This window comes from Macroventuria anomochaeta, assembly GCF_010093625.1.
Source record: "Macroventuria anomochaeta strain CBS 525.71 unplaced genomic scaffold BU25scaffold_30, whole genome shotgun sequence".
Classification (NCBI taxonomy): Eukaryota; Fungi; Ascomycota; class Dothideomycetes; order Pleosporales; family Didymellaceae; genus Macroventuria; species Macroventuria anomochaeta.
In genome coordinates, this window is record NW_022985391.1 from 219923 (window position 1) to 235416 (window position 15494).

General features: G+C 50.1%; 5 protein-coding genes across 5 annotated transcripts; 3 read left to right on the plus strand and 2 right to left on the minus strand.

The window, feature by feature from the left end:
* Nucleotides 1-250: 250 nt before the first annotated feature.
* On the minus strand, nucleotides 251-2302 carry BU25DRAFT_398798 (uncharacterized protein; the record flags this gene model as incomplete). Its single annotated transcript, XM_033704921.1, has 6 exons — nucleotides 251-371; nucleotides 455-671; nucleotides 726-837; nucleotides 930-1756; nucleotides 1820-2106; nucleotides 2165-2302. 6 exons carry the CDS (start codon nucleotides 2300-2302, stop codon nucleotides 270-272), a joined length of 1683 nt encoding a protein of 560 aa, XP_033558739.1. The 3' UTR covers nucleotides 251-269.
* Nucleotides 2303-4959: 2657 nt separating this feature from the next.
* On the plus strand, nucleotides 4960-5579 carry BU25DRAFT_461074 (uncharacterized protein; the record flags this gene model as incomplete). The annotated part of the gene is made up of 2 exons (XM_033710406.1): nucleotides 4960-4970; nucleotides 5018-5579. The coding sequence occupies 2 exons, from the start codon at nucleotides 4960-4962 to the stop codon at nucleotides 5577-5579; spliced, it is 573 nt and encodes a 190-aa protein (XP_033558740.1).
* A 277-nt stretch (nucleotides 5580-5856) lies between these two features.
* Nucleotides 5857-6881, minus strand: BU25DRAFT_347776 (RTA1-domain-containing protein; the record flags this gene model as incomplete). Its single annotated transcript, XM_033703167.1, has 2 exons — nucleotides 5857-6550; nucleotides 6613-6881. The coding sequence occupies 2 exons, from the start codon at nucleotides 6879-6881 to the stop codon at nucleotides 5857-5859; spliced, it is 963 nt and encodes a 320-aa protein (XP_033558741.1).
* A 2619-nt stretch (nucleotides 6882-9500) lies between these two features.
* On the plus strand, nucleotides 9501-11320 carry BU25DRAFT_461076 (multicopper oxidase; the record flags this gene model as incomplete). Its single annotated transcript, XM_033710407.1, has 4 exons — nucleotides 9501-9593; nucleotides 9643-9695; nucleotides 9744-10076; nucleotides 10126-11320. 4 exons carry the CDS (start codon nucleotides 9501-9503, stop codon nucleotides 11318-11320), a joined length of 1674 nt encoding a protein of 557 aa, XP_033558742.1.
* Nucleotides 11321-11869: 549 nt separating this feature from the next.
* On the plus strand, nucleotides 11870-13464 carry BU25DRAFT_413442 (SET domain-containing protein; the record flags this gene model as incomplete). The annotated part of the gene is made up of 1 exon (XM_033707036.1): nucleotides 11870-13464. Exon 1 carries the CDS (start codon nucleotides 12133-12135, stop codon nucleotides 13459-13461), a length of 1329 nt encoding a protein of 442 aa, XP_033558743.1. The 5' UTR covers nucleotides 11870-12132.
* Between the last annotated feature and the right edge of the window lie 2030 nt (nucleotides 13465-15494).

Here is a 15494-nt window from a genome sequence, read left to right on the forward strand (position 1 = left end):
TCTATGTGCTTCAAATGCTCGCTTGTCCATGCATTTTTGTTGTCTTGTGCTTCTGTTAAAATGTGTCTTGGCTTCGCGCTCGCTACCAAACCTGTCTCTCGTGTATCGCGTGCACGGAACCTGCACCTTCTCGTCCGGCCGTGTCATGTTCAAGCAAACCCAGTTTTTCTCCTTGCATTATTCAATATCTCTGTAGATCGCAATACCTTCGGTGTATGAGGAAGTGTTGAGGCATCTCCGTTGGACCACCGCATGACGAGGGCCTGCGCTTAGAAGTCCTCCACTCGAATCCGAACGTATGAATCTGCGTTACTTACGTAACCCCTGAAGGAGGGTCCGACAGACCAGTTTGATAGGTCGCGCAAGGATGTCTAGAAATCGTCAGCGTTGATGAGATCTCGCGGCTCTTGATAAGCACGATGACCCCGCACGCATGTCGATGCTACAAACGTACCTTCGCAGTGTCGCAGAGGTCTAGCAAACCTGTTTCGTCGATTCTTTGGATGGGTTCTCCCATAGGGAAAGCCCAGTCGCAACGCAGAGTGTTGCTCATATCCATCAACCATTCCATACGTTTCTGCATAGCCGGTATCTGTACAGCAAGCTCGCGAAAAGCAGGCCATGGGATGTAGTCGAGCATATTGATATGTGGCATAAATAGCTGGTTCGGCCTGCATCGTTGATGATAAGCGAAGTGTATCAGAATCCGGTCGAAGGTGTCTTACGTCGGCCGCAGCCATTTTGGTATCATCTCGTATGTCTCTGGAGACGGTGAAATCATCCAGCGCATCAAATACCAGAAAAGATACATGTACGCGAAGCAAGTGAAGTCGTTTCCTATCAAAAGATCAGACTCTGTATCATTGGAAATACACGTGTGCAAGACCAGTAAAGGCCTGTCTCTTTATACATACCTTTGTGCATTACACTGTGCACCATCCCAGCTGCCCATCTTGACAATATGCCAGATCTGTTGAACTCACTCTCGTCGAACAGAGCCGCAATGTTTGGATGTACTTCAATAACAAATTCCAACGGAGTTCCAGAATCCAGCAGGGCGGTGGCTTCCTGAAGTATAGTTGGGAAAGCAAGCTTCACTGACCCAGGATCCGGCTTTGTGCTGACAGTCATCATTGCCCAAGTAGGCAAGAACAAGTTGTTCACTTGCGTCTCTTGAACGTCTTCGGGATAATTGTTGGCTCGAACACCGCTGGAGAAGGGAAGATTGCCAAAAAGATTACATAGGTTGAGATTGGGGTGAATGTGAATAGTGTTGACAATGGATTGACGACTCCGAAGATGCGTTACATGAATTGACCTGACAGTTACTTCCTTCTCTGGTGACGGCAGACGGCTTGCGGGGGTGTCCATTGGCGATACGACTGGCCTTTTCCAACCTTCGGATAGCAATCGTGGGTCGAGCGTGTGATCAAATTCACTATCGGCATCGTCATCATCCTCACTTTCGCTGATGGCAAGGAGGTCTTGTCGGTCGAACAACAGCGATAGGAATTGGTGGCCATCGACCATATCGCTGCTAGGGACAGCAGATTGCTTTCTCTTTCCCGCTGATCGTAGGGTCGTGGCAGTTGAGCCCGGGCCCGCTGCCCAGCTTGGACGAGGTTCTGAAGATGAAGCATAAGAGGTGCTGGAGTCATGCCGTAGAGTTGCAGGCCCAGCACCTTCGCTCAATGCGTATGTCGAGTCCTGGCTCACGTCACGAATAGAAGTGTCCGTGGAGTCCTGAGCTTGTAAGCTGAGAAGTTGGGTCGTTAGGCTGCGATACGCAAGATGGATAAGAAATCGACCCTTTGCGTACCTTGGTGGGTTACTCACAAGCATCGAAGAAATAGTCGGTGGAAGGTTCTTAGCCACATCTTTCATACGCTCTCCTAGTCTGAGCCGCGCGAGTAGCGTTGAAGCCTGGATATCGCTTCCTGAGCGCAGGACATTCATGACACGTTCCATCTCCTCAACCCTGCTGGACATGTTGTCCCTCTTCAGCAGCTTCATACGCTCAGCTCGAGACACGCCCTCTGCCACATCGTATTGACAGGCAAGATCATTGTCTCTACAACGTGTGCACCTTGGCCTGACGCCATCACACTAGAGAAGCGTGAGTGTCTACCACATTCTGAGAGCCTCTGGAGAGTCTCGCACTTACTTTAGCCTTACCACTTCGACATTGCACGCATGCGACCGCTATCGCTTGTCGTCTTTTTCTGCCCTCTGGTGCTGAACGTTGCTCGCCCGGCTCATCTGAGGCAGGAGCAATAGCTTGCCACCGTTCTGGAAATTCCATCGATTTCTTTGTGTACTTGGAGGACAATTATCCCTGTTTAAGTGGATCCGCGATTGGGCCGTCATGGGTCGTCGTGAAACTGAAGGTGGTCTTGGGCGTTTAACATAAGGTTGGCCCCATCTCTACCACAAATGAGGATGTAAGTGATATGACCTATGACAGTGGATTGATGGGATTGTGAGATATCAGTAAAGATTTTCGAGAGCTTGCTCGGTAAAAAACACCGACAATGCTGGCTTCCGGAGATGTTACCCTAGCCAATAGGAGGCTTTTGAGGATTCCAAAAACGTGGTTGCTAGAGTCTTAGTAGCGTACGTGGGTGCGCCTGTCAATATAAAGGTAGGAGCGCTTGAATCTTATTAGAATGTGGAGCATGCCAGGAAACGCCCCACAAAGTCTAGGTAGAGCAGGCTGTCTCCTGCTATCAAAAGAAGAGGCACCCGCTGCCATGCCAGTAGCGACATCTCCATTAACTCTCCAGCACTAGTTGTGCTCATACCTCCACGGTTTTCAGGATGAAACTTTGATGTTCCGTGATCGACCGCATCTGACGCTCTGAGGTTGGGGGGTGGCAGATGCTCCGCCGAGGGTTGGAGGCGTGGCGTTGACTGGTCTGACGCTTGTGACAGGTGTTCGGCAATTGAGTCTCTGATTTTCTTACTCTCTTTCTCAAGAACTTTGGACAATCGTGGTAGTTTCTAATGTCCATCTGCAAGAGCCTGCGATGTTCGCGATAAGATTGGTATAGGTGAACAGCATGAGCGATTCTCAAATGCTTTGCGGCCCCACCCAAGAACAAGAGCTGGACCTGGTTTTTGAGTGAGAAAGAGCAGTACAGAGGGCTTGGACAAAGGATCATGTTATACCACGACAAGCCCTGATGTCACCCATCATCCAGAATCCAGTCTTTCTGCAGCAAGGGTCCAGTTCAGACTGCACGACTGGATTGCATCCACATCTTCTTGTGCTCGCATCGTAAGGCATCGATGGCTCGCTTGCGCTGAGATCTGTAGGCGATCTTGATGGCCGGCCATCGAGACTACCTTGGGTACACCGAGATACCTGCAACAATGATTGAGAGCGCTGGGTTCAATCTCGAATGATTGATGAGAAAAGTAGCTGTTCTTTGTAAGCTTCTTACTTGTTGCAACAACTGTGGTATGTAACAGTTGGCACAGAGGGAGAGGGTAAAGCCGTTCAGCTTGAGAATAAGCCGTGCCTATCCTCACCTGAACTTCAATGAGATCATCTACTAACACCCTATTTACTCCCTTGAATTTCTTTTGGGCGGTGCAAATGCCGAATCCGGAGGAGGTGGTATTATTGATGCTGCGCAATTGTTGTTCACGTTCCTTACGACAATTCGCGCAACACCAGTACCTCCAGCTGCATGCAAAGTTGCACGAGATGTGTACGTATAACAAACAACCTTTTCCTAAGCGTGGCCTGCAGTGACTCTGGTATTGAGGAACATAGTGTCTAAAGGCGTGATGCCTAGCCCATCAGACAATTCTTACCGATCGAGCGTACGTGTGACCGCGATCTGACAGCAAAATTAGATGTCGATGACCTCCAAAACGTGGAGGGAGATCTAGGGTCTGTGACATTGCAGGAAAGACCCAGCATAACACCAGGTCGTCGTTGGAATTCGTTGCCAGTTCGAATAGTCCAGACGGTCTCGACCACTTGGAATGACCGAAAATGACGGTCGTCTTTATTTGGCCGAAGTGTGTGCGAGTGACAGCCTTACTCCGCTAACGATTTGCGGATGACCTCTTGCGCAACGGATACAGAGTCGGTTCAGGTATAAGACAACAACAATCTGATTGTCCCTCAACTACAGTCGTGAAGGCACCGATCGGTTGAAGATCATTCCAGCGATCTCGAAGAGGACGAAGATCTAAGGAAAGCGTGCAGAGTCACAGGGATTGCCTGGTTGGTGAGGTAGGGTGTATACGTGTTGTTTGCACTCGTGAAAATCTTTGTGCTGGGAGCTGGACGGCACGTGATGCCAACACTTCTCGACACCTTGTTAGTATTCAGCAGGTAATATATGGCTTGTGAATCGCTCTTTGCTACGGCGTGAGGGCTGTTGTGTGGGTGAGAGACGAGAGCCAGCAATAACATTTGCCGGCAAAAAGGCACTGACGAGCATCGGGCAACATTTGAGAAAGAGAGCAGAGGCGGAACAGCGTCTATGAGCGCACAAAGTAACTCATAAGCACTCGATGCGTTGTCCTTGATAAAATTGAGATGTCCACTGGACGGGCTGTAGATGGTAGAAGCTCGACGAGCGCAGATCAATCGACATATCTTCAAGGCGAGTTTACCGGCTGGTGCTGCCCGATATCTTTGTTTCATCGAATGAGGTTAGCAATACCTAGAGCGTCTGCTCTGGCTAGCAAAAGTCGGCTCTTGGCCTTTTGGGGGATGTCGATGAGCAAGGGCGTTTGTTGCGCTTGCCAAAATCGGCGCGCCTTCACCTTGAGCGTGTGGTACGTCATTGCAACAAGACGCGCAGAACTGTGACTTCACTCACCTGCACTTAGGCGAGCACAAATTTGATTTGCCTTCACCCGTCTCTCGTGTATCGCACTCGTAATACTCCAAAAGTCAACCTGACGTGCATTTAATTAACGGAGGTGCCTGATCGGACGATGAACGACATGTGAGATCCTTTTAAGCTGGTCCAAACACTACTGACAACTTCTCCAGCTCTCTACGCAATCAGCGAGAATCACCTTTCCTGCGTTTACCGGGAGAGGTTCGCAACCGCATCTACGAACACGCTCTGGGAGGCAAGCACATCTCTTACCTGTACCCTCGTCTGTACAGCGCCGATAGGAATCACCTTCGAAAGTTCGGACACAACGGCCTTGAAGCCAATATAGTTCCCAAGCTGCTTCACCTGACAATAACATGCCGCCAGATACACGACGAGACCGATCTTCTTATCTTCAGGATGAATGACTTCTGTATCAGTGCAAACTTCTGCCTCAAGGCCTTCGATGTTTTGTCGCAACGGCAATTGGGAGCTATCAAAACTTGCATCTGGCCGCGACAGTGCGAGTACGTCACGGATTTTACGATATCGAAGTTCACAGGATTACAGAGGCTCGTAGTACGGGAGACTGGATATAGTGGGGACGACTTCTACGCCCCAGAAGACAGTGCGACTCCAAGAGTGCATGTGTGGTACGAGGGCAAGCGTCGAGTCGCCCTCGGGAGAATCGATGGGTGGAAGGCCAAGGGTATCGAGATCGAGTACTGCAAGTAGATCAGATGCGTTTTGCTCTCAGGATCTCAATGCAGGATCTGATTCATTGAACACTATTGAAGTTGGATGGCTATGTCACAGATGGTGGCGGAGACACTTCCGGTATAGAAAAAAAGACGAGACCCATATAGGATGCGCTAACATTGAGCAAAACTCCACTTGGTATCGAACAATCAAATATAGGATGTGTCCCATCGTGATCTACGATTCTAGCATTCGTCTAAGAATAACGTCTCTATACAAAACAAATCCTAAGAATATGGCTGCTCAATGCAGCTTAACGGCCAGCGACCATCTCCATATCCGACGTCTCGTCCACGCTCTTACCACGCGGTGCCTTCTTGTTCTTGCCAATGGTGTTGCCGAGCGCAGGGAAGCAGTATCCAGGATGGAAGATAGTGAGCACAGCAACACTCATGACGATCATAACACCCTCAAGCACGATGAACTCAACCTCGTTGCGCATCAGCTCGCTCCGCCAACCGCCAGTGAGCTCAGGGATACGATAGACACATCGAATGAAGATACCAAGGTATGCGATACCGACAGCAAACATAAAGCAGCGGAACGGCATTGAGTTGAATAACCTCATCGACTCAGCCGAGAGCTGATCGCGGCGGCGGTGCGTGCGAATAGAGTACTCGACAAGGAAATATCCGAAAAAAGCGAGTATAACGACCTGGAAGATGACACCCGCAATCATCAGATCAGTACCGACGTCCTGCTCGGTGGAACCTGGGTCACCGGCTGAGGCAAGACCACCACCAGCGCCTTGGAGTACCAGCGAGATGAGATCGCCGCAGATGAATATATATGTGTACCACGCCGGGCGCAGCCTGGACCATGGCTCTCCGAAGTTGATGACGACGTGTTTGAGCGTGATGTAGATACCAGCAGCGATGAATGCAGGGCTGATGATCAGACAGCAAATCTGGCTCATGAAGCCGGCGTCTGCGAAGGGGTCGTTGTACCTGTGTTACACGATCAGCCACTGTCTTATGTACATCCAGGATGGAGGGTGAAGGTGGCTTACATCATGATTCTGCCGCCGTAACCGACGGCTTCACCGAGACAGCCTAGGCAGAGTGCGATCATGTACGTCCATGTCTTGTAGCGGATGCCTTGGACGAGTTGGACGATGAAGCAAAGAGCGAAGAAGGCGGCGAAGAAGGCGTTGGCGCCGAGCGAGGGATAATAGCCGTACAGAGTGCCTTCGATAGTACATTCGATCGGAATACCTTCCCAGTAGACAACTTGGCCAATTTTGGTACAAGTGTCGGGGTTGGAAGGTGGGACGGTCATTATGATGGTGGCCTAGGATGCTCGATAAGGGGTATACAGGTCGATCGTGGAGTGGTGGGGATGCTATTGAGGATTGTCTCGACAGTGAGACTGTTGTGTTGCTTTGATTGTAATGAAGAGACACTGACACAGGGAGGTCTAGATGCCTTATATCTATCGAGATGTTGTTTGGCAGTGCAGTCAGAGCAATGCATACCATGCTAATTTCGATGTACTGCAACCATATTGTGGAGACTCGTACAGGCTGACGACGGTACCTCAACTATCCCAAAAGAGTTCAAAACTCGATGCGATTCATACGCTCGCACTCCAGGTCGGAGATCTTGGCAGGGTGTCGGGAGAGCACATCCCCCCGACTCTTCGCATTTAGGACCGGAATGGGATTAGTGTCTACTAAGAAGGGGTTTTGTGACGTCTAAGCCCTCCAACTATTGGCCCGTTCGCACTTCACCAACCACTGCAGCGAAGCAGTTTTGGAGGAATAGGTAGTCAGCGCGAGTCGAAGAGCAGAAGCCAGTGTCGGATAGGAATGTTCTGTCGGAGCGGAATTCGACCGGCGAGATTGTTACGGCCGGCTATCGTGGGCTTAGCTTCACCGGAACGCCAGTTGCTGACCAATGAGGCGCGCACGCACACGTTGTATACGGAAGTGGACCAGTCGCGTTGAAGTGAGACTCGCGTGTTTGGCAGATTCAGGCGTGGCTTTGGCGTGGCTTTGACGTGCTTATCTTGACGTGGCCTGAGGCTGAAGTGCACTGCCTTGGGTGCCTGAAAGATCGGAGTCGGTGAACTCGGTGTTGTCGAGATAACCGCTTCAAAATACCAAACGGGTTGAAAACGCGCAGAATCTCCAAAAATGTCATCTTCACCTGCGGGCGGTCTCACCGCAGTTCCGCCAACGTCCACTTTACCCAGACCTTGGCGGAAGTAATGATGACTTACTCAAAAGCGAAGCGTTGTTGCACAGAACGGGCTGGCAGGATCCGCCGACATCCGTCTCTTCTTCAGCCTTATGGGGTTTCAACTTCACAACTCTTACTCGTCCAAACATAGGCTGATAGGTAAAATTCCCGCTGGTGCAGCTCACCGATATCTTGGCCTTTGGCCCACAGCCGCGAACCCATTATACCAATTCGTTGCTCTTCACAACCTGCTGTTTGACATCGGTTAACATCGCAATGCAGCCATTTGTATCCAAGGTAACTGGTAGGTTTGGTCAGTGATTGCAGTGGAGCTTCTTTGATTCTTGACAGCAGTTGCGTACTGACGAACATTAGGAGCTGCCACGGTCTTTCGACATCGCTAGCGATAGAGAAGCATGTAAGAGTATCGACCCCGTAGCTGAAGCGAAGACCTACCTGTCACATAACCTGGTGTAAACGTTCTGAAGCCGCGAATGTGTACTTCAAGGGCATACTCGACGACCGAATAATGCCTCCATGCGACCGCCCTGTTTACACAAGATGAAAGCGCTCTCACTCAAGTAGGCCTTGCAGCAGATTGTTGAAAGACTGGCAGTAACATGACCTGCGTTCCATACCTGGACACAGTTAAGAGACCTCGGGCGGTTCGAAACAGAACGCAGTGACAGACTGTTGTGCAGCTGATAGAACAGTTCCAAAGTAAATGACGTCAGGAACGACCGTCGACTCCTAAAAATGTAGCATACCAACAATTGTCAAGAATGAAGCAGAAGAGACGGTGGCAACCTGCTGTCAATTATGTCCGTCGATATGTCGAGTAGAATTGAGGCGTGCAGCTAATTGACGAGGATGCATGGCAAGGCGACACTATTCAGCTGGCGAGCTGGCGAGGCGTCGGAAGAAGAGACTCCGAAAGGGATGTTAGGGCCCGTTTGGTGAACCAGTACAATCTTCAGCTGAGCGTGGCTCAACTGTGATGCGCCGTCGACGACATGTCGGGTCTCCACGAGAAGTCCGGTATTGATTCGTTGAAGTTCAGGACTAGTGTTGGTAGCCATAGGTGGCGATGATCTGCACTGTCCGCTTCCCTTTTACCCCGCACTAGCGCCTTCCTGCCAGGCACAGTTTTCGACATCAGCCCTGCATCGTGACTTGAACACGCGAGTTGGATGTTCTGGTCATTAGGGACTGAAGACACTATGAAGTTCATTTTCTGGTGTAACTTGAACTCTGTTTTGCCTAAGTCACGAATCCATCAACCAGGTTCACCTTTGGACGGACAGCTGTAGCGCTACGGTTCGGTCCCTCATCCTTCGGATGTAGATCATCATAGTCAATCTAGGTACCGTATTTCCAGTACACTCTGTACTAACAAGACCTCGTCGGAACCACAAGTTCCCATGCCACGACATGCAGTTTGCAATCGAAGTTCAAGGCACAATACTCTTTATAGCCTAGCTTTACAGCCTATTCTCGCGGAGGAGCGCAGTTCGGCATAGATCGACAAGAAACAAGCACTAGAGATCCCAATCTTAGAAAGCTTGTCAACGAGATGTGATCATGGTAAAGTATAGGACTATGGGGCGTCTGGCTTATCGGCAGCTGCATGGTGTTCAGCTCCGATGCTCAACAGTATATTATACTTCTCAGGTTCCCTTCTTTCGGATCCAGCAAACTTTCAACTCTGCAAAGCACAATGTTCAACCCTTTGGTATTCCTGTTGACGATGTGCGTCACAGTGGCGTCTGCAAAGACAGTGACTTACAACTTCGACATCGGTTGGGTTACGGTAAGTGCTGTGAAGCTGGAGACATACAAGCAGACCCTGATCAATGCAGGCAGCACCAGATGGCTATTCCAGACAGGTCATCGGTATCAATGGCCAGTGGCCGTAAGCTTCGCCCGTCCCAACTTGTCTCAGATACTGATATAGTGTTAGTGTACCCATGATTGAAGCCGACGTAGGCGACACAGTGGTTGTGAATGCCAAAAATTCACTTGGCAATCAAGCCACTTCGCTCCATTTTCATGGCATGTTCCAACAAGGAACCAACGGAGTTGATGGCGCCGTGTCCATTACGCAGTGCCCCATCCAACCCGGAGACTCTTACACATATACCTTCGTCGCCAACCCGGCAGGAACTCACTGGTATCACTCGCACAACAAGGGTCAATATCCTGATGGTCTCCGTGGAAAAATGGTCATTCATGACAAAGCGTGGGAGTCAAGTCTGCAGATCGACTCGCAAATGACCTACAGCATTTCTGACTGGTATGTGTTCTCACGCTGCACAACCAACAAAGCTAATCAATCAACATAGGTACCACCGACAGATGCCCGATATCATCAAGGACTACCTCAGCCCGAGTAACACGAATGGCGATCTTCCATCCCCAGATTCGATCTTGTTCGACGACAAGAAACAGGGCCCCAACATCCAGATCGCTGCTGGAAAGCGATACCTACTCAGGATTGTCAATATTGGTGGCTTGGCATGTGGTCAATTCCATATAGAAGGCTACAAGCTCAATGTAGTCGAAGTCGATGGTGTGCAAGTCCAGTCCACACAGGCAGACACTATCGTCATCTGCGCCGGCCAGAGTTACGGCGTTGTCGTAGAAGGAAAGGTTGCAACATTGGGCACTTCAGCGAACGCGCAATATATCGTCAAGCTCACAACGGACATGCTGACTGGCGCGATTCCTCCGGTGAATCAAATCACAATCATTGGTAACATCGTGCAGAGCCTTCTTGGCAGCCTGCTCAGCATCATCACCAATCTCCTTACGCTCAGCTGGGTTCCAGCTGCCACCTTCGACGACTTCAATTTGAAGCCGCTAGATGGCCAGAAGCTTCTCTCGCCAGTTGATAATAAGATCGAACTCTCGACGAACCAGACCTACTTCTCCAGCATTGGCACCCGCACTGGTCTTGGTCCTCAGCCCTGGACGCCAGCGAAGGTTCCCTCACTGTTCACTGCATTATCGACCGGCAACGCAGCCCTGGATCCCGCAACATACGGCCCAGGTGTCAACCCGTGGGTTGTCAAGTTTGGCCAAGTCGTGCAAATCCACTTGCAAAACACCCATCCTTACCCCCACCCTATGCATCTCCACGGCCACGTCTTCCAGATTGTTGCTCGAGGAACCGGAACTTGGGACGGCAACGAAGGCTCAATGCCCGCAGTACCTGCGAAGCGCGATGGTGCTGTTGTGCCAGCCAACGGCTACATCGTCCTCCGTTTCCAGGCTAACAACCCTGGTGTCTGGTTCTTCCACTGCCATATCGACTTGCATCTTGTTGGCGGTATGGCTGCAACGATCATCGAGGCACCAGATGTCCTTCAGAGTCAGCAGTCCATTTCGTCAGCGGCACAGGGACTTTGTAAGAACAGCAACTCCCCATCCAGCGGCAACTGCAATGGCGACCCAGGTGATATATCCGCAAGCGATGCTGCCAGCAAGTGCAACAACGTGTACAACTACAAGGGGCCCGGGTCCGCTGTGGTCGGTTGAGCTGATGAGTGTTAGTTTTCTGCATTTGTGGCGTTCTTGCTATGCTATACTGTTGATTTGAAAATCGTGGTTGCTACCGCCCTTCACTAAGTGAAGCGAGCGCTTTCATCATGTGAAGTAGTCGTCTGAAATTGAATGATTGTGACTTCTTGTGCAATAGGTGAAGTGCGTTTGTTGTTGCGTTTCTCATGGACAGGCTGTGGAGTCGTTCGGAGATGCTTGAGTCGTCTGAGGTTGCCGGGATTCGGACTTCGGTAGCCGAGAAACCTGAAAGGGTCAAGCACTGTTGTGGTTTCACATTTGATCTTCACACTCTTCACACTTCATATCAGCCACACCAGGCTTTGCGCTGCTGCTCTGCAAGCGCATGCAGCAAACATCTACTATCATGACTTGGCCCTAGATGTGTAACGATGCGTAGAAACGTGACCCAGCAGTGATGATGAGGGTGCTTTTCAACGCGTGTCACACCTACAATTCGATGCAGTACAGCAGGATGCATCCCCAAATGACTTGCCAAGGGCATACCGATCCCCTTGTGGCCTGATACACTCATCAGGCATGTTTCTAATATAAGCTTTAGGTTTCTCACCCGTTCTGTAGACAAGAGACAGCTTCCCGCGCAGATACGTTTCACCCTTCGCCTCACCACGATCTCGCGTTTCACATTCATATTCCAAGGTTCTCGCGTCGCGTTGCTAATTTTGACTTCTCAATAAACTCCAACCTTTGGTCCCTCTGCACCAGACATGACATCCCTCGTACCTCTTTACATACTCATCGCCTACAGCATTGTCGTAATGATTTTCAATATGAAAGGCGCTGTCAGCTTTGGTCTGTTCAGCGGAGCAGTAGCTCTTAACCACAATAAGTTGGATCATGTCCCACAACAAGCATTATTGCGGGACGCATGTCCATCAGATTCAATACTGCGCGATGGCGAATGCCACCTTGCAGCAACAGCACCTTCAGAGGTTACCTTCAAATCCAACATCACGACTACGCTCGATGAAGCACGACTCACAGCATCGAGACAACCGAACTTTCCATGGACTTTCTGGCCGGAATGTTTCTCTAACGAGAACACCACAGACGCTTACTGCCTGTTCAGCGATCAAAGCTTTGCCAATGGCCGTGGCATTTTCATTGTTACAACCGAGCCAATAGCCTACCATATGCTACAAAAGCAGGCATTCCAAAACCCAAAGTCTCTCTATCGTTCGAATCAACACGCAAATCCGCCTTTCGAGCAACACGAGTTCCCAATCAAGGGCCGCGGTCTAGTCGCCAACAAGACGCTCTTCCGTGGCGACCAGATCTTTGCATCCACGCCACTTTTGATCACCGACCCGGACGCATACAAGCTGGTCGAATCAGAACGCCTCGAGCTGCTCTACCGTGGTGTGGAGACACTACCAGAGGCATCACGAAAGCTGTTCTGGGAACTTCTCGACCATTTCAAGGGCGATCCCGTCGATGACAGGATCAATACCAACAACTTCGAAGTTGTTGTCGACGACATCTCGCAAGCTGCTTTGTTCCCGGAGATCGCCATGTTGAACCACGACTGCAGACCTAATGCAGCCTACTTCTGGGACGAAGAGACATTGACACACTACGTGCATGCCATGCGCACGATCCAGCCTGGCGAGGAGATCACCATCTCCTACATCGACAGTGAAAAGAACCGAGCACACCGCATGAAGCGACTCGAGAGGAACTGGGGCTTCAAGTGCAGCTGCTCCGCATGCACAGCACACTCATCACTTACCACTGAGTCGGACGCAAGGCTGCATCAGATCACCCAGCTTGTAGAGAAACTTAACGACTGGACACCATCATCTTCTGCAACACCTGAGATGGCTGAGGCGGTTGTGAGCATGTACGACCAGGAGCGCCTGTGGGCATACCAAGCTACCGCATACAAGCACGCTGCGGAAGTATACAGTAGCTTTGGCAACAAGTACATGGCGATCAAGTACGCGCGGTTGAGCGCTGAGTTCAGTATCTTGGACAAGGGGTTCAGTGACCGTGATGTTAAGGAGATGAGGAAGATGGCCAAGGAGCCGGAGATGAGCTGGAGCTGGAACAAGAGGATGGGTCTGAAGAAGGGTGGGTGCGGGTGTGGCAAGGTTCACTAAGGAGGCGATGAGCTCTTGATTGAAGTGCTCGTGTTTGACTTACATTTCACCGGCGTTTGGTGTATCATATACCGCCTAGATGGCCAACCCATTACATGCCAATGCATTAGCATCCTTTCTCTGTATCTTGACCTTCCTAGATCGTGCACGCAGCCACCTCCAGACCATCCTTACAGCCTCCAGAAACAGCATAATAGCAATCATATCAAACGCCACACCCAAGACCCTCACATACACCACAAAGAATACGGCCATCGACCCTATCTGCGCAATGTTCGCCTTCTTTCTACTGATATTAGCCGGATAGGTTCCCTTTTTCAAGCAAACAAGTTGTACTGTCGTCGCGCTCAGCCACGCGAAAGGGAGCGCTACGATACCACACTCTTTCTTCGTAAGTCCCATCCAAAATGCGCCTATCATACATACAACTATCCACGCTGTGACCAGAACGTCAGGGACATTGTTCTTGAACGTTCTCATCCGGCATGCCAAAGCGGCTTGCAGAAGTGTGCAGACAGTCGTGCAGATGAGGAATATTGTTCTGATTGTGAGACCCCATCGTCTCAAGAAGGGCTCGATCTGCGATTTTCAGTGACTGACCTGCTTGAGTCATGCTGGAGTATATGAGATGGGAAGTTACAATGTAGAAACCACATGCTGGCAAACCGCCAGATATGGTTCATGTATATATCGACGTCATAAGCCCAGGAACTGTCTTGCATCCCGCCCTAGAAGACCACGGCGATGAGTGGTCAAGGCTACAGTCTCCCAAAATCATTGCTCATCTGTCTTCAGGCACAGCCAGCGGGAACTGGGCATTCCTTCAAAGCGCTCCCGAGACGTCGGTTTTTGCATTGCTCCAGGACTATTCACTTCATGGATACCAAGCGAACAGGTACTACGATACAGTACTATCATATTAGGTCGGTTGGTTTCACCGTTTCCAGGGACAAACAGTCTGTACTCTCCGAGGATTCAATCGATCATCCGGGTGCTTGCACCAGTCACAGACAGACGGATTTCCACTACCGCGTCAGACGTTTACGACTACTTTGGAGAGATTACGTCGAAGGAACATCAAGCGTACAGGATCGGGGAGACAGCTAGGATGGAAGAGTTGAACGATTGTGAACAGGTGAGGTATCCAAGTCAGACTTTCTAGACCCTTGAATTATGGAATGAGGTGTTTTTACGAAGGTAAAATACGGGGGTAACCGAATTCGTAGCTGTTGCTATAACTGCGCTGAGAAGCTTTCACGACCAAGGATACGATATTTACTTTCAGACTCACGACTTTGTGTTTCAAAGAATTTCAACAACTGCAATGTCTCTTTTCGTGCAGTACTGTCATTCGAAAGTGTGGGCAAGCAACAGAAAGGAGAGAACTGGTTCATTGCTATGGATTGAGGGGCGATGAGACTATATACCTAACGAGTGCTTACGTGACCCAGCATGTGAAGAGCTAACTGTGTTTGCTAACAGAAAGTAATATTCTCGACAGGGCCCTGGAAGCTGTCCGCACCATCCAGTATGCCACATTATAGCACAATCTGTTAGTCGGACTAGGTTGAGATAGCAAAGACAAACTTAGCTGCTCTCGCTTGCACTATATCAACAGCAAATCAGTGAGACAGACAAGACTACAAGTCCTTGAAACAGCTCGAGATAACAACGAAACCCGGGCTCGCAAGTCAGTACATCATCGTAGTCGCCATAGCCAGAGATTCCCTTGAAAATATTACAACCCTCACTGGAAGCTCCGCTTACTCACCGCTCGCCAGCCTACTTTCCTCGTATCGAACTTCACCAGGTCTAAAAGCACTGGAACAGCCCCACCTATAGCGTATGCACCGCTCTTCCCACATCCGCGTCGCCTTATCGTAGTGCATGTTCTTGAGACAAGTGTGTTTGAGTCGAGCTCTCCGACTATCCCTATCTGATCTCTATGTCCTCAGAACTGGCAAGGTATGGTGTACTACATGTTTACTATGTACGTGTCATACCACAGAAATTATGCGACGGCGAAGTGACAA